The 19,191-nt window shown below is 38.7% G+C and overlaps 1 protein-coding gene across 1 annotated transcript; it reads right to left on the bottom strand.

Annotated features, from left to right (window-relative positions):
* Positions 1-9,957: 9,957 nt before the first annotated feature.
* Positions 9,958-16,094, bottom strand: LOC117543355 (protocadherin-9-like; the record flags this gene model as incomplete). Its single annotated transcript, XM_034211552.1, is given in 2 exon segments — positions 9,958-13,999; positions 15,893-16,094. Coding segments are annotated over 2 exon segments (741 nt in total), but the record flags the coding sequence as incomplete, so codon positions are not given.
* Positions 16,095-19,191: the final 3,097 nt, after the last annotated feature.

Raw genomic sequence — 19,191 nt, 5'->3', positions numbered from 1 at the left:
TCTCTGCGAAACCAGTTAGATGGGCTGGCAAGAGAGAGGCTCTCCAGAATTGACGTGGCAACTCTACCGTGAAGTCAGAACCTCTGACTCTTGGACTTGTGATGTGAATCCTCCGGCCGTTTAACTCCAAATAAACCATCATGTGTTTGACATCAAAGCTACTGCTCTTCCCGTGTCTCCTTCCTGAGTCGGTGACTCCCACTGCATAGCTACACAGAAGTTTCCTCTACAGTATATATACTACTTGGGCTGACCAATTATCATTAGCAATTCACATACTTGCTAATGGAAGTCATACAATAAATGGTCAATGTAGCCCAGCAAGCATGTGGTTTTAATTCTATAGTTTTTACTGTGACATAAAATGTGTATTAGGACTTTGTAAAAGCTAACAATATTGCCAAGTGTGTAGAGGCAGTTAGCAATCACATTGTTCAGCCTGTTGGAAATGAGAGGTTTGCTGGAGAGTTGAAGTCTTTTTTGTTCTTTCAGCCAGCAGCAATAAGTAGGTACCAGTTATGCCTGCATATAAATGTTGTTTAATAGAAATATGAGGTCTGCAATCAATAGTGATAAATAAATATTGGTTTTTATTAATTCATAAACACCTGATGATGATATAAATAGCACTGTTGTTGTTGTCAACAAGGTCATCGTGTGTGTTGCACCAGTCTGGAGCCTGTGATAGGCCTGATCCCCATAAGACCACATTTTCACTTATATTGTATCAAAATCTTACCGCAAATTGTCTCGTCTTGTGACATTAGTGGATCTCATATGCCAAGACATACCAGGAAGTGTTGTTATATACTGTATAAGTGAGCTTGTAATCATCTGAAAGTGCTTTCACTTTCAATGTTTCAGAACACTGTATATTTTATGCTGCATCTGTCTTATATCCAAACCCATATGTGGTCTCAAAGGAATACTTCCCTTTATTGTAGTTCCTGACAAAAACAACTTCATAGCTTTACTTCACTTAATTATCATATCTCATCTGGCGGAGATTGGCAGCAGTGGAGTGTTTTCTCAAAGGAAAACTCTTTGTAGACGACTTGGTTTAATAATTGTGTTTTTATTTGATTATTATAACACCCTTCATGGGAAAGTTCTATAGCTATAAATGCACATTTTCATTAACTGCAACACACTTGAAGGTTTATTTAAAGATAAACATGTGAATAAAAATAACTAAAAGGGCATGATAAGATATGTAATTTCTATCTGTATACCTTAACATCAGACATTGTTTTCAGCATTGGATGGATGAATCTGAAATCTAAGACTTCTAAATCAAGTCATGTATAGTGCTCCGAAAACATTACAAAACGTTAAAATATTCAAAGCGGAGTAGTTGTAGCACAGTTTGACATTACTGCTAGTATTTTCCCAGTGCATATACACCGGTTTTGTGAAAAGAGCATTTTCTGTTGTCTAATCCAGGTGAAATGATCCAGACAACATCACCTTCACAGAGACCAACAGAGACCTACATTCTGCCTCTGCCATATGCTCTGGGAGAAAAACAAAGAGATTTTGCGTGTTATGTAGCAGGTCATGAAATCACAAAAATAGAAAACAGTGGAAAAGAGAGTCTGTGAGTGTGTTAGGGTATACAGAAATCTGAACAGATGCCATAACAAGCCAGATACTTCCTATCCCTTGAAAGGAGAAGTCTGATGTTTTGGGAAAACAGAGAGCTCAACCAGCTGTGCCGTTCGTCTCCCTCAGCTGTGCACATCTGAGGTGCATCCATCTATGCAATAAACTGAAAAATATTCACTATTCTTTGTCTTACTCTCCCACATTGTGAGTAAGAACCAATCAAAAGCTAAAAATAATGTTATAATGTAGACGTAATTTGTAATATATTTTGGCTTTCAATAGTTATTTAATGGATTTGGAAAATGCACCCGCTGCGGGACTAATTAAGGATTATCTTATTTTATTTGATAGTCATCTTATGGGAAGATATCACGGACAATTTATTTTGCACTGTCAACATTACATTTTTGGCAATTAGCTTTTTAGAGCTGGTTCTATAATTATATTATCTGTTGCATTGTAGATTAGTCTACTGTATTTGTATAGATCTTTGGGCCAACTTCAATCAAGATTAACTGTTTGACTTTCTGTAGTTGGACTAATCATAAAACATTGTAAACTCTCTTTACCTGGTACATTTATTACATTTTTCACAGCAGGCCATAAACTATATTAATATTGATATCATTTAAGTCAACAGGGAGACCTCTAACACACTGCATGATGTTCAGGCTGCAACACTCCGTTTGTCCAGCTGGTGTCCATGTTGAGCTTTGTTAAAAGGTCAAGGCTATTTTTAGTAGATAGATAAAGATTCAGGCCACGTTCACACATTTTACTGGCTTATTTGACGTGACATAGGTGAACCTGACACGTTTGAGCTCTAGGATATTGATTTATATCAATGGTTATAAAGAACCATTTTTATTTGTCAGAGTTTAGTGAAGGTGATTCATGCAAAGCGAATCATCCCACTTACCCCTGAAATTAAATTATTGATACAGGTTTCAAAATAACAGCCTTAGTAGTTAAACAGCATAATAGCTGAGAAGCTGCACTCATTGTGATAAATAACATGAGTGTGGAACAACAGGGTGACATTTTGACTTTTACAAGACATAAACGGTCAACTATCTGCCAATCAGCAGATCAGACTCACCTCTGCAACCACTAGAAACAGCAAATCACAAATCAGCACCATGGACACACACACACACACACACACACACACACACACACACACACACACACACACACACACACACACACACACACACACACACACACACACACACACACACACACACACACACACACACACACACACACACACACACACACACACACACACACACACACACACACACACACACACACACACACACACACACACACACACATTCTCAGGTTTATCTGTGAGGACAGTAAATTAAACCATAACTGGTAAATGCAGAGAGCACAATAGACCAATAGATAGCACAGAGGTGGATTACTATTAAATGATGAAATAGACAGTCATTTCTTATTATCCACTCTTCCACTCATTTTAATTAATACAAAAATTCCAAATTCCAAATGTACAATGACACCTTTAGACTAAATCTGCAACCTCATTGTAAAAATGTGTGATTCTGGAAATCTAATATTCCGAATTAATGAGTGGAAGGGAGTAAGTGTTGCTGTCTCAAAACCCCATTACATAGATACAATTAGGTGTAATACTTGCTATTAAATTCACCAAATTGATAATCGTATTGTTTTTCATTGTAAAAGTCATTTAGAACAAAAACACGTTTCAACAAAAATGAAGTTAAAACTGAAAAAGGGGAGATATCTGTTGATGTTGAACATGTTCTATGTTATTATTACCCTATAACTGTGCAAATAAATAATTACATTTTTTTCATAAGAAAAACAAAAACAAGATAGCCCTGTTGGACAGACGTTTTTGTTGTCTTTTTTGTGCATTATGTACATCTGTCTTAAACTTAATGTGGTTTATTTCCTGTTTTGATAAGAGAGGCTTTTATTTTGAAGGCAGCTCTTAGGGAATTGGTCTGACGTTTCAACTGCTTGCACAGGTGGAAAAAAGTGGAAAATGTTGAAGAAATTCAGCGATATTTAAACACAGATCGAGGCATTTAATGGATCGCCACTGATCATCAGCAGTACCCCAAGAGGAACAAGGTTTGCCTATGTTGTATGACTATAATGCAGATGGTTTTTCTACCTCAATTCGTTTTTGTACGGTACTAAATGTCTTAATTGTTTGTTAAGTTAGCCTAAGCATTATTTAGCTCCATGTGGGCAATGAATTAGCTATGGTCATGTTAGAACTCCGCCAACATGTTTTTTTTTTAAATTCTTTATGTGATTGCCAACACTATCATGATAAGATGCATTGATCCTAGTGGAAAGGTAATAACTTCGATTAGTTTCAGAATACTACAAATCCCAGTGAATCATGAATCAGAAAGGTTTTGACTAGACGAGAGTTTCTGGTAGAAAATATCGGCTGAAAGGAGATTGGCACTAAATCAGGAATGATGCCCTAGGTTTGCAATTCCCTACCTCACTTAAACCCTTAATAATGGTCACTGTTAAACCCTGATTGGTAGGGAAATGCACCAAGAGTCACTTCCTATACCCTCTACAACAGGAACCCCATGTTGGTGGTGGGGTTATGGTATGGGCAGGCGTATGTTATGGACGACGAACACAGGCCACTCGATTCACAACATTACCCTAACCCTACCCCTACCCCTCACACCAGATACTGACTGGTTTTCGGACCCCCCCAATAAAGCAAAAGTGCACGTTTCAGAGTGGCCTTTTATTGTGGCCAGCCTAAGGCACACCTGTGCAATAATCATGCTGTCTAATCAGCATCTTGATATGCCACACCTGTGAGGTGGGATGGATTATCTCGGCAAAGGAGAAGTGCTCACTATCACAGATTTTTTCAGATTTGTGAACAATATTTGAGATAAATGGTTATTTTGTGTATATAGAAAATGTTTTAGATCTTTGAGTTAATCTCATGAAAAATGGGAGCAAAAACAAAAGTGTTGCGTTTATATTTTTGTTCAGTGTAGTTTGACTGCTACCAACAATAAAATGAAGTACTTTTACTGTGTTCTTTTTCAGTTATTCTCTATCAAACTCCCCTCCTGAGAACAAATTCAAATCACTTCTGCTATATTTGATGAGGGATAAAATGATTTTTAGCTATAAGTTCTTAATAAAATTGGTACTGTTGTACTCAGTACTACTTGGACTAGTACCACAAGTACAATTAAGTATTTTTAGGGTATACTTTTTGTAATCCTCTGTCAAACTCCCCTCAGTACAATAATTTGCTATCTTTTAAAAGTACATTTGTTACTTCAAGGCTGGATTATTGTAACTCTTTATTATCAGGGTGTACCAAGAAGTCAGTCAAGTCGCTTCAGCTGATTCAAAATGCTGCAGCTCGTGTACTAACCAGAGTTAGGAAAAGGGACCACATTACTCCTGTTCTGGCTGCCTTACACTGGCTCCCTATAGAACACAGGATAGAATTTAAAATTCTTCTTCTCGCCTACAAAGCCCTTAATGGGCAGGCGCCATCTTACCTTAAAGAACTCATTATACCCTACTGTCCTACTAGGGCATTGCGTTCCAAGAATGCAGGGTTGTTGGTTGTTCCTAGAGTCTCTAAAAGTACAATGGGAGCCAGAGCCTTTTCTTATCAAGCTCCACATTTGTGGAATCAGCTTCCAGTTTGTGTTCGGGCGGCAGACACCCTATCCGTTTTTAAGAGTGCGCTTAAGACCTTCCTTTTGATAAAGCTTATAGTTAGGGCTGATTAGATTCAGCCCCTAGTTTTGCTGATATAGGCTTAGTTTGTCGGGGGACATCTTACTTCTTCCTTCTCTCTGTCTATACCTGTGTACTCTCATGTTCCGATTAACCCAGCTTCCCCAAATGTCTTTCTTTTTGGTGTCTATATACGCCGGGATCCGGAGTCATGGATGATCCTGCGCTCCTCTGTCCTGGATCGCGAGCCCTGGATCTTGAGTCGTGGCTGTGGTCCTGGATCATAGGTCCTGGATGGATATCCTCGTGGATTCGTCTTCCTGTTGTACACACGTGCATTTCCAAACATTTGGACTACCTATGTTGCAAATGTATTATATTTTCAATTTACACACGGCATCTATTGCACGTCTGTCCGTCCTGGGAGAGGGATCCCTCCTCTGTTGCTCTCCCTGAGGTTTCTCCCATTTTTCCCTTTAAACTGTGGGTTTTCTTCGGAAGTTTTTCCTTGTACGATGTGAGGGTCTAAGGACAGAGGGTGTCGTATTGTCATACTGATATTTTGTACAAACTGTAAAGTCCACTGAGACAAATGTAACATTTGTGATATTGGGCTATATAAATAAACATTGATTGATTGATTGATTGATGTGCTTTTTTTTACAAATGTTTACATGGACTGGCCCCCCTCTCTTAGGGGAATTCATCCACAAAAAAGACACTGGACGCTGCACTAGGTCAGAAACCAGAGGAGACTGTGAAGTCCACCATAGACGGACCACTTTTGGACAAAATGTACTCTCCATTAAAGGCAGCTCATTATGGAATAGCCTCCCAACTGAGATACGGGATTGTCCCACTCTCAATAGTTTTAAAGGTCAACTCAAAGAATGGTTGAGAAACAACCAGACGTGCAATCACTGCTAAATGCACTTTAACACATCTCCTCTTGCACTTTATGTAGCTCTTGTATCTTCTCTTGCACTTTATATGTCGTAGCTGCTACATTGTACTGCCATGTGGTAAATACTTGTATATGCTGCTCTTGCTCTTTTTGCGTATCATGTATTTATTTTTGCTATGTATATAAATGTCATGTTCTTATATGTTGTATTTGAGGGACTGCGGGTGGAAATTAGCTAAAAGCTAAAAATCCGGCATATTTACATTTGAAGCATTTGTCTTGAGTGTCCATTCGTGTGCATTGTACAAATAAACGATTAAATGAAATGAATTTTTATTCCATATTTTATTCCTTTTATATTCCATTCCATTCCAATGTAAATTATGTTTTTTGTTATATTTTTTACTATACTTTTATTATTTTTTATATTTTTTTCTAGTTCTCTACCTGTGTTTCGAATTCATGTTTTACTTTTATGTTTTTACCACGACACCAAGTCAAATTCCTCCTACGTGTAAACCTACCTGGTAATAAACATGTAGCAGCTACACTTTGGAAAGTCTTTAGAGACTTTATTGTACTCAGGAGGGGAGTTTGACAGGGGATTACTCAACAAGTACACAGTAAAAATACTTGTTTGTACTTGTGGTAGTAGTCCAAGTAGTACTGATTACAACAGTACCAATTCCATGTAGAACTTATTGCAAAAAATCATTGTATCTCTCATCAAAGTTCACAGAATAATTATTGTTCTCAGGAAGGGAGTTTGACAGAGGATTATTCAAAAAGTACACAGTAAAAATACTTGATTGTACTTATGGTAGTAGTCCAAGTAGTACTGAGTACAACAGTACCAATTCCATGTAGAACTTATAGCAAAAAATCCTTTTATCCCTCAACAAATATAGCAGAAAACATGCATTATTGTACTCAGGAGGGGAGTTTGACAGAGTATTACTACAGTACACAGTAAAAGTACTTCATTGTATTAGTGGTAGCAGTCAAACTAGGACTGAGTCAAACAGTGTCAGTTTTCTATCTTATCTTCGCAGATAAAGCAGAAAAAACATGCATTAGTTTACTCTTGTACTGTGTCAGTGCCGCTTCTCAGCTATTAACGTATAAAGGCGCGATAAATCGCATACTCAAAAATGAAGAGCTGCTCATTTGACCAGGCAAACGCGAGAGACGGCTGAGTTGAGTGTATTTCTGTGAAATAATCTTTTATACTCAACTGGGTTCTCACCTCACCTCTCATTTCAACAGCCTGCGCATTGGATAGAAATGTTTACAGCTCTGCTGCAAGGCTTTCCTGAACAGAGGAACAAAGCACTGACAGAGTTCATCACATCTGCAGGGCTTACAGTAATACACAGCTGCAGTGATGCTAAATGTTTCTTTGGTGTGGAGGTTTGCAGCACTCTGCTATAGATGTTAACTTACTGAACATCAGAAAACACATTACATGATTGTATCTTTTCACTTTGAAGCTATGAGCCCTCTCATTCTGCTTGTAAAGGCAATTCACTTCAGCTTTCTTCCACTGAGAAAAATGAGTTTGCTTAAGCCCCTAAAAGCATCCGAGAACTCCAAAGAGCATTTGATATACTGGACAGTGTGTATGAGGAGGGTAACATTGTGCGGTTTACCTCACCGGGCGCCTACCTCACAACATTTTCCTTTATCTTTAACAAATCCATAAAATGCACATCCACTGGGTCTATCCCTGGAATTTAATCAAGAGTTCAAAGAAACTGACATCCTTGTCTTTACGGTGTAGACAACTCCTTGTCCATTTATCTCTCGGAACGGTGTGATTTATTTCCAAAGCCTTTTATGGTCGGCACTTATATGTGATGACTTACAACGAGAAGTTGATTGATATGATACCTGATGCTTCCGATGTTTCCGAAAAGGTTGCTAATACCTTTTTATTGTATGATTTAATGATTTTTCTTTTATGTGTCTTTTTATGGCTTTATTGCAGGATGCAGACAATTGGTCCTTCTGGAAATGTGATGTGTGGACTGTTCTTTTCTGAAGACCTCATACTGCGGTCAGTAATTCATCATTACAGTTAAAAACAGTTTTTCATTGGTTGTGACACATGCTGGCATTTCAGTACATTGGATAACACTAATTGCAAATAATAAAGATACACAATTGTATGACCTTGAAGGCCATACATTGACATTTTCACTAAACCCTACCAGATGATAAAAACTAATTCAACAACTGAAAAATTATATTCAACCTGTGATGTGGATATTAAGGTGAAAATGGTTTGAAAGCTCTAGTGGCAGTGGGTCAACATTAAGTGATGGGTCTCTGGACAAGTACTAGTTTGTTGTTGAAAAATAATACGGTAATTGAACATTTAAACATGTGTGTTGTGTTGGTAGTATTTGTAGTGTTGTTTATGCTATACATAAAATGAATGATTGCTTATCAGCCTTTTGAATAATGTATCTCTTTATGTTTGATGCATCCAAACCACTGAGGCAGCCACAGCTTCATCACCATTTCCCAGGATTTACTCTACTCATGAATGATTATTTTCCAGATGGCTATAAATTAAATTGACAGTTGTATCTTCCAGCTGTCAGCTTTGCTAAGCCCAAATAAATTGCCTTGTACTGAACATACAAATATAAACCTATTTATAGCTCTTCAATATTGGTTCTAGTTTTGAAAGTATCTTTTGATAAACTAAATCCTTGTCTGTCTGCTTTTCATATTCAAATGTTCATATGGCCAAAATAATTTTTAAACAAAGAATGGCTGATACCATGTGGACTGGCAGAAACACATTTATTACTGATTCATGACCACATGGTGTCAGTGTTGCTGAACAATAGGAAAAACAGATTGCAGTTTTTTTCTTTACCATCTTTAGTCCTTCACACTAATCTTTGCAGCAGTTAACACCTCTGAAGTATTTTCTGATAAGTCTAAGTGCAAATTGCCGTCTACATTTTTTGCAGCATAATCCAGTTAAGACAATTAGCCTTTTTAAAGATAAAGTTAATGTGTGTGTTTTTTGACATATATTTTTGTCAGCATGTGTATCAGTCAGGTGCAAGTTGACATTACACATTAAAACAAGAGTATCAAGGTGTCATTCTACTCAGCGGAAGGATGTTGTCCTGTGGTTTGGGCTTTACACTGTTTAACAAAGGAAGCTTACCACTTTATTCTTGACCTTGGAAACAGAAGATGTCAAAACAAATCTGTCACTTGTTCTGGAGCTTACAACCGTATCATATGGTCCTCAGTCAAATGCAGTTTGTTCAATTCTAATGGAATTGTGAGTTTGTACATATACACTCAAGAGCTCCTGAATAAGCAAGCAAGTTAACCTTGAGTGAAGATCTTTTTCTCAACATTTTGTTGCCACTTTCTAATAAGGTGCCCTAAGGTCACTTCCAATTACAAATGGCAATTATCAATACGAGTTCCTGTAACTTTCCATCAAGTTGATAATGTTGATAGATTGCTATTGTTCTGGATGCTTGCAGATCCTTTAAAGCTAGTTGGTAGATGAAAAATGTTATGCTGGGAGAAAGATTTCTGTTAACCATAGTATGTAAACCCTGTGTAAACTGATGTTCTTGAGGCAAATATTTGGTTTGGTTGTTGAGTATCCCAACCATTGTACAACTCATATTTACGGTGAGAAACCCTTTTCGTTAAGTTAACAGACAATCAAGAGTGTTTGAAGTTTTTAATGTCAAAGTCAAACTTTTACACGATTCTTCCTCAAACCAAACCATACGTCGGCATCTCTTCATCTTCCTCGTCATAGCAAATGCAATTAGTTCATTATGTAATTACAGGAAGGGAGCAGCAAAAAACAGAGCCAGCCCCTTAAGAAAAGAAAACAAAGAAGAGGAAAATAAAAATAACAGTTTTTTCTAATTTTTTCTCAAGTGCAGATTTGAAGACCTTAGGCATGCCATTGTCTGTTATGGTTTCCAGTTGTCTGTTCTACAGTGTAGTTTTATCTGTACATGGCTATAAGGTTAACAGCACGAGGGGATGACAGTTACATGATTTGCGCCAAAGTGTCTTTTTTTTCAAAATGTCCCGATTAGTAGGTGATACATCTCCGAGTTACGCTCCTCTCTGTATGTCTCCCCTCTCTGTTTTGCAGTAGACTGAAAGATATTCATGTTTAAACGTGCAGTATAAAAAAAGATACACACTCACACAGATTCATGTACAGCAAGTTCCCTTGAATCTCGATGTGAAGGTTTGAAAGGTGCCATCATGGAACTGCCATAAAACAGCAGTTTGTTGAAATATCTGTCACTTTGAGAAGGCAGGGCCGTGTCAAGAGTCTCTGTCCAAAACGTACTAAATGGACGTTAGTTTTTCAGGAAATGTCTCGCCTCCAAGGGATGGAGAAACCCTTATCTCCACTCTTTCTCCCAGAGAAAGAGCATGTGTCCTTCTGTTTCTCAGAGTAAGCAGCTGTGCAGAAGCAGAGGAAGCTGTGGTTGTTTTCACCAAATCCTTTTCAACAGATTAACTCCATGCGTTAGGCTTTAAGTTCTTCAGCACAGTCCATCAGTAACAGAGCTCAGTAAACAGCTATGTTGGGGATTTGGGGGTAATGAAAGCTTAGGGAGTAAGCACATCAGTGGCCTTAAACAAGCTAAAGGGAGTCATTCACAGAGTTGTAAAGTTCAAGGTATATACAGGTATACAAAGTGTAATCACGCACATGAACACACCCCTTTCTTAGGATGATTACCGTTGTAATATGAAGACTCCCTACTTCACTGTTACCACATGGTTACCTTTCAGTGAGGGGACAGTCAAGCAGCAACAGTGTAGTTAGTTAACAAGTGGAACATTGTTGCACATCTTACCTGAGTGTTACTCTCCTTTCTGACTAATTATTTGCTCTACAAGGATCTGTGAACTCAATTGTAGCACATCAAGCACAAGCATGTCTCTTTCGTCTTATCTGATTCATAACAACCGGTAAAATGAAGAGACACGCTTACTGGCAATTTTCAGCTTTCCAGCAGTGTTACATTTGCCAAATCCGAACATTAATGAGATCAGTGCAGATAAAGGGAGGGGAAGAGAGCAGAAAAGAAACTCATTAAGACCACAGGGACAACCTAACCCTATTATTCCTATCACACTACTGAACCACACACTGATGATGGGAATTAAGATGTGCTGGCCTTGATCCACACCCACTCCTCAGCCCCGTGCAGCAGAGTGTGTCTGCAGTCGTGCGGTAGCTGTGAGGAGGACGAATGTGAAGGAGTCTGTTATCTGTGCAGTTCAGCACAGCGGCAAGGGCGTGTTCAGGTCGGCACTGTGCGGTGCAAAGAGTACAGCCAACTCTGCGCTGCCATTACATTGTGTTCCTTTTTGTTACAGCCTGCGGGACACATTGTGCCAACTTCAAGCCATGGGAACTGACAGAATGGCCCAAGGTTACCCAAAACTCACTCATGATAAAGTAAGAACAGTTTAATCCACTGAAACTAACTCACTTGCTGCCATCATTATCTCCATTTCCCCGTGGGCACTTACATAAAATACAGATGTATCCAAATAGGCGTGGTATCCAAAAGGCGTATGGTTTAGAAAAGAGAGAAAAAAAGGTATTATCTTTCTTTCATGCAGTTTTTTCATTTCCTTTTTTTTCTTAAAGAAATTTGGTTTTTCTATTAGTCCTACTTACAGTATCATTACATACAGTAGATGACATGTCTGAAATTCCCTTTAATGTATCTCCACACATCAGTCAGAGGGATGAGTCATTATTTAAATACATTTCATGTTTAAATACTTGCTTGGGGGAGCAGGCAAAATGCTACGGCTAGTTTAATGAGGCAATATGTAAAAAAATGATGAGCACATACACACAGTGCATATGAATCGAGCATTGCGCAAATCCTTAAATGAATTTGTCTCTTTACTTAATATGATGTGTGTGTGTGTGTGCCTAATGTTTTCTGAATGAAAGTTAATGCAAGTTATTATATAGTCTATGTTTCACAGCCACTGAATCATGTCATAATCTGTGGCGCTATGCATGTTCACATTCTGTAAATGCACTGTATGAGTTTTTGTTGTCATGCTTAGGTCTGTGTGTATGTGTAAGTGCGTGCATGCGGCATGTGTATATGTGTGCGCATGTGTGTGTGCGAAAGAACAGTTATGATAGAGGAACACTGTTTGGATATTGTAGGCGTGTAATGGACACAGCACCTCAGTCTACTCTGAAACGGTGGACAGTGGCAAGGAATAACACTGCCGTCTTATCAAATACACATATACAATATATACATACAGACTGGGTGTAAAGGCAAAAATAATGAAGACATATTTTCACACACGCCGGAATTCAGTGGCACTACTGACACTATGGGAACCTTGGATTCTGAATGGTTACATTTGACTGCCATAAAAAAAAGGCATTTTCACATTGTTGAAGTTTGTTCTGAATCATTTGTTTTTAAAGATACCTGATTTAAGAGATCAGCAAGTTTTTCTACAATATAACTGTACAGTGACACACTTTTGTCAGTTCTTCAATACTTTTTTAAGACTTGTTAAGGTTCTCACGGGATAAGCTGTTTGATTGGTTAATATCTTTGCTTGTTACAACAGAGTTTTTTAGGCATGAGAATTTGAGAGTTTGATTGATTTGAGTTGGATCCAAATAACTCAATCGAAGACCCGTTATTTATTTTCATCTATTTGATAAGACCTCAGTGGTTTTCAGCAGATGATTCACCAGATGAGTTCAAATCTTGCCTGCTGTAGCCTCAGTTAAAGTTTTTATATGAACTGAGGCATGTTAAGCATCAGGATTCACTCAGTCTCAGTCTTTCTCTTCTTCACACAAATCCCTCTATGGCAGAGGATCAGGCATGCATTTGATTCAGGTACAAAGAAGAAGAGAATAATTTGTCTTCCTCCATGTGGACATACAAGAGGATCTTTGCCTAAAGGCAACTTTCAGTAGTAGTTAAAAAATACTTTTTTTTTAAAGAAAGTACTCTTATTCAGAGCTTTCAGAAGAGTTAGTCCATCACTTGTTTAAGTTAGGATGCCTATAAATAATAGCCAGAATCCAAAAGTTTCAATTTGATGAACGGCTTTTAGAAAACATCTTTCCTTAACCCTCCCTGTTTTTCAGAAAATGGAGTAGTGTGGTGATGATAGCTCAATTGCAAGACTGTCACAGGTAGACCTCTCGGCGTGACAACGTGAGGCAGGATGTGGTCTTGTAGTCCCCTCCTGTCCGCGTCAGGGGAATGACCTCAGCTGGGTTCTGGCCTTCTCCTCCTTCCTCGTCCTGCTGGCGCCTCCCAAAGCCTGCACTGCTAAATGTGTCATAGGATGCCGAAGTCATCTTGCGGTTCAGAAGATTACGGTTGTGATCGCCCATGTTCCTGTTGCGGTCTGCACTACCCAGGGTGCCGAGAGGATCCGAGTTGACTAAGGGAAATCTCTGACCTTCTCCACTGATCACTACCCCGGGTTCTGAGCTCCCCGCACTGCCAGCACTCTCGCTGTCGCTCTCATGGTCGTTACCACGGAGATTGTTATTATCGTCATCAGGGGCGAAAGTGGAGAGCCGTGGGGGGTCGCTGCCATGGCGCTGGCGCTGGCGAGGCGAAGTGCGAACAGGCATCCAACAAGTGTCAGAGTGGCCAAACTCATCACACTCCCTGGTACACTTTCCTGTCAGGGCTACGTCTGGCAGCTGTCTGGCATCTGAACACAGGAAAGAGACAGAAAGAGGGATTAGAGGATTGAAAGGAGAGAAAACTTTAAAGATTTTATGACATGAAGCTAACGTACCAACCAGAATCGATTGTAGGCAATTATAAGGCCTGTGTCCTAACAACTAGGCTTCTACGACTCCTAACAAAATGAACATTAAATAATAAAAGAGAGCAGATCGAATAAATCAAAGGAGATGAGTTTAACATCGGGTGTGGAAGACAACATAAAATAAATGGTAACCCCCTGCCCCAAGAAAAGAAGAACAAAGGCAACAAAAAATGCTGTAAGAGCAAAATGTAAATTTCTCACTCCAAAAGAGTGTTAAAAAAATTCCAGCTGTGCTCAGCATTACTTTAGAGGTGAAAGGTGAGGTCAAAACAAACAACCATCCTGGCCAATTAAATATTCAGAATTTTGAGTGACAAGTCTTCATTTCTTGGAATGCAAGAAAACATTAAAGGTATATATTGAACCTAAAACATCCCATGAGTGTTGGTTCAAAAGGTTAATGAGGCCACCAGAGTCACTGATGAACAAGGGCAAGTGTCAAAGCCTCTGGTTATTATCTATGTAAACCAGTCATTCATAAATCAATACTGACATCATGTTAAACGGAGGCAGGGCTTATAATGATGACAGATTAGGTTACTGTGACTTTGTCAATAATAGAAATTGTGCAGGTGTCATGTTACAAAACGTAAGTAAGCATTCCAAATATAAACAGGTTTTAGTGTATGCACATCTTAAAAACTATAACAGCTGCTGGATCAACAACTCAAACTATGGCAGACAATAAACCCATCAACTATATTAAAAGCTCCCATACATTTTAAATGTGCAATGTTTGGATCACAAAGAGGTTGTCATCAAGCAGTTAAATCGCCTTCACAAAGCAGAACAAGTATTTGTATATATATCAATCTACTCTTAGGTTGGACCAATCAGAGCAGAGCAGAGAGGATTTTTAATCTCTACTTTATCCTTTGTTTGATGTTTTTGTAATTCATTCCACACACATTTAATGAGCAACTAAAAAACGTCACTGTCTGTTTTTCTAAATTCTACTTTACTTGAATTCATACATAAGAAATTCAATATGTATTTTGCATTCTAAAAACGAATTCCAGTTTTGTTGCCTATTTGCAGCAGCAGTAAGTGAATGTGCAGCCAAACAAGCACATCATTATACAGTATAATTATAACCAACACAGCCAATTATCTGTTCAATTCCTCTCTCCATCTGACCGTGAAGGAAACTTATTAAACTCTACAATATCCTCAAGATTTCACTCGTCGGCAAAAAAGCAACATTTAACCCCAGAAATTCATGGTCATGTGACCTTGGTGCGATGCTTCAGTTGTTCCAGCTCTTGCATTAGCATTTACAAAGGAAAGAGAGAAAATGGAGAGAATTAAAAGCCCTTTTTGGTTCTCTCCATCCTTGACAAAGACCTGGTAGAAAATGGTAGAAGACACAATTTTATTGCGGAATGGGAAGATTTGGGGTGCGGACTGAAGGCAAGGCCACTGATCTGGCACACATATTGCTTTTCAGAAGAGCTTTTCTAAAAAGCTCTTCACAAAACACACAGGCTTTCACACAAACATATGTGCAGCACATACCAGGACAATTGCTTTATTCTACAAAACACATTCCCATCATATAAGGAAATAAACCTGAAACCTTGACACCATGTCATGGTTTCAAAGTGTTTGAGTGTGTATGCCCCTGATTGAGGATGTGTGTATAATAAAAACACGGCTAAGCTTTTCACACAATAGAGACAACATATGAATGTATCTGGTAGCCTTTTGACCACAAGTCTGAATGTATTTAGTTGGCTGTTTATGGTGTGTGTGCGTGTGTGTGGTTGCTCTGACCATTTTCCACGTGCTCTTCTTCGCCCACACTACCTTCCGGTGTGGTCCGCTCGTAGCCTTCCTCGGGCAGAGGCAGGGCTCCCAGTCTCGGCCCTGATGAATTCTTGCTGCTCGGGGTCTCCGAGTCTTCCAGGCCACTGTCATAGCAACCTCCGTCCTGGGGCTGGCTGACTACAGAGAAGGTCACCCGACGAAGAGTCCCCTGCAGAGAACACACACACACAATATAGGATTAATCATCCTGGATTCCTAATCTGAGATTCTTAATCTGAGGATTAGGCTAGTGGGAAGGGGTGTGCAAAGACATATTGAGATTATCTGATCGTGTTCGCCTGGATTATGAGTTTAGCTGCTACAATGCAGGGTAATAGTCATCAACCAATCACGGTGGTCCGTCAAAGTTTCCAGTTGGCTTTTAATCCCAGTTAAGATTAATGCTGGACGACATGGCTGATGTTTACAAAGCTCTGGCCGGCCCAAAGACACTTATTTTTCATCTGGATTGGTGCCCAGTAGTAACAGCTGGGTAATACTAAATCCAGTTTAAAAAATACTTAGATATTTATTATTTTCTATTATTCTCAACTAAATATATTGCGATATACCCATTTTGATATAATATTTAAAAACTAGAGTCATGTATTTGCCAAAAATAATCAAACATGAAGTACAATAAAAACAAGTTAATGTATGGTCCGGCCCAACTACTGTACATCACCTTACTGAGTACAGGATGGTTATTTGTATAAATACTCAGTTATTGTCTAAATGTGCATTAATCATCAGCTAAGAATTTTTCCCAACACTATTTACTTCTGTCTGAGTTAAGTTTGCTAAACTTTACTAGAGTGTACATCTGTTAGGAAAGTATTTAAAATGAAATATATTATGGCTGGCAACAAATGGTCTTTGGGCCGACTGCCACAGACAGGATAAAGAAGTTGGAGACTACTAAAATATGGATTAAGCATTGTTGGTTTTGGTCTTTTTCATAGAATTTGTTCACAACAAATCCATCCTTCATCTGCCTTTTGCTCTCAGCTCAGTTGATTTTAAGACTGGTTTTGTTTACAGTTTATCATTTGTATTGTTAATGCTTAAAAAACTCTTTTTTTAATATAAATGGGATCCGAACAATAACACAAAAACGTCTATTTGTGTTATTATGCAGTGCAGCAATGAGGCTTTGAAAGGCAGACTGCACCCATCACTGTTAGCACAAACCAACTGCCCATCTACCACTGACAGATCTTCCAATCTGTGTGGAGTGGTGGTGATTCATTAACGAATCAAATCATTCACTCCAACTGAGCATCACACCTGCTTGCGCTTCTGACACACAAGTCACCCCAGTGTAGTTAGCAAACCAGTTTGGAGAGAAAAAAAGGCCATAATAAGTTCACGCTGAGAGAATATAAGAGGGAGTTAAATGACTCCGTCTGGCCTGAAGGGATCACTATGCACCACCAAAGCCTATTTCCATACAACACCCCTCCTATCTCCTCTCATACCCATTTATCTCCTTGCAAAATTACAACCCTTTCAATTTAGATTTGCTTTGAAACATGCAGCGTGTAGTGTGGAACGGAGGGAACAGAGAGAAGACGCAGATTAGGGCGGGAAAAACTTCAGATGGGAATGCCGCCTCAGGATAATCTGTAGAGAAACGGATGGACGTCTGGCATAAAAGCCCAAACTGAACACATTTTTTTCCATACACCCAAATTAAAAGGAAAAATTAAACATTTCACCTAATGAACATGCAAGACAAAGAGGAAAAGAGGAACACAGCTAAGTTAATTAAGCAGGAAGGGGGAAATTAATGAATTAAAATAGAGCACTTGCTTCTTCTGCCATTCTCAAGACGCTTAAATTAAAAAGGGAAGAGAGAAAGTGACTCAAACAGCAGAGATTGTGAGCACGAGCAAGACTGAGGAAGATATATTAGATTCTAATAAAAAAGCAGCGGTTCTTGGAATCTCAGTGGCTTCATCTTAACTCTCCTCAGAGAGACCAATGTATTTTTAGTGCTTTAGTTTAGACGAAGCAGTCCAACCTCCTTTTCACTCTTTCAGATAAGGGCAATGGCACGGAGAAGAAAACGTGGGTGTATGGTTGCCCAGAGAAGTAATGGGTAAAGATTTTTTTTTTTTAAATAAGTATCTACATTAAAAATGATTCCTTTATTTCTTTACTTACAGGCTTTAGAAACTTGTCAGCAAGGATCATACCACAATAATAAGCAACAATATTAGATATTTCAACTTCAGTTTTGTATTTTATGGTACTTCAAACGTCTACTCCAATACAACTCACAGGCAAATATTCTACTTTTTATGTAATTATATGTTTGAGAGTTTAGTAATTATTATATGTTTGAGGGTTTAGTTAATATGTAGCTACTGTTATAAATTGTAATGATGAAATATAAATTGAGAAAAAAACGATTGTATCATTGAAGTTTGAGGTACGTTAAGTGGATTTTGAATATAAAACTCTATACTTTAGTTTTATATATATACTTTTACTTGAGTAAGACTTTTTTATACTTTTACTTTAGTAAAAGATCTGAGTACTTGTTCGACCAATGTGCCAGGCAGGTATAATGTTGACCATGTTCCCTGTATATAGCGTATAAGCATACCAACACAATGCAAAGAGTACAACGCACAGCTGAGGCTGATGGGATATCATTAGTACTATACAGGTTGAAATCTTGTCTCACATGATATACAGTATTCCAGAACAATGGATGCTTAGTTCTGTAACTGTAATGTTAAGACATCAGAGACACACACTGTGGTCCGGAGTACTGTAGAAATCGAGCCTGTGCTAAAGGGTTGTACTTGATTGACAGACAAGGAGTGAGAGTACTATTTGAAGACTGCTGCCGGTGTGTGTATGTGTGCAGGGTTTTTCTGCTTGTCTGTGTTGTACATAATTCTTCTGTTCAGCAATGATTCCATCTAATTCAATTTCCCTCTAACCCTCTTTCTGCCTAGAGCTGCCCCCTTTCATTTCTTCATCCTGATCATTTTATTTTCTATCCTCCCTTCCTTCGGACGATCCTGCAGTCAACTCTGCTTTTCACAGCTGTAACTCTCCCTCTTTTCTCTGTTGCCCCCCCCACCTCCCCCTCTTCTTCTCTTTGCCGTCAGTTTTATGATGTGGCGATCGATGATATGTCCTTGACCTCATTATGAGTCCCTCTCCCCTTCCCCAGAGCACACTTTATTGACCCATAACTCCACTACACTCTCTAACCCATCTTTTCCTCTCATCCTCCGTCTTCTCTACCT

The sequence above is a fragment of the Gymnodraco acuticeps genome, unplaced genomic scaffold (assembly GCF_902827175.1).
Source record: "Gymnodraco acuticeps unplaced genomic scaffold, fGymAcu1.1, whole genome shotgun sequence".
In the NCBI taxonomy this organism is placed as follows: domain Eukaryota; kingdom Metazoa; phylum Chordata; class Actinopteri; order Perciformes; family Bathydraconidae; genus Gymnodraco; species Gymnodraco acuticeps.
The sequence above is the reverse complement of the archived record's forward strand: the minus strand, read 5'-3'. Positions and strand labels throughout refer to the sequence as shown.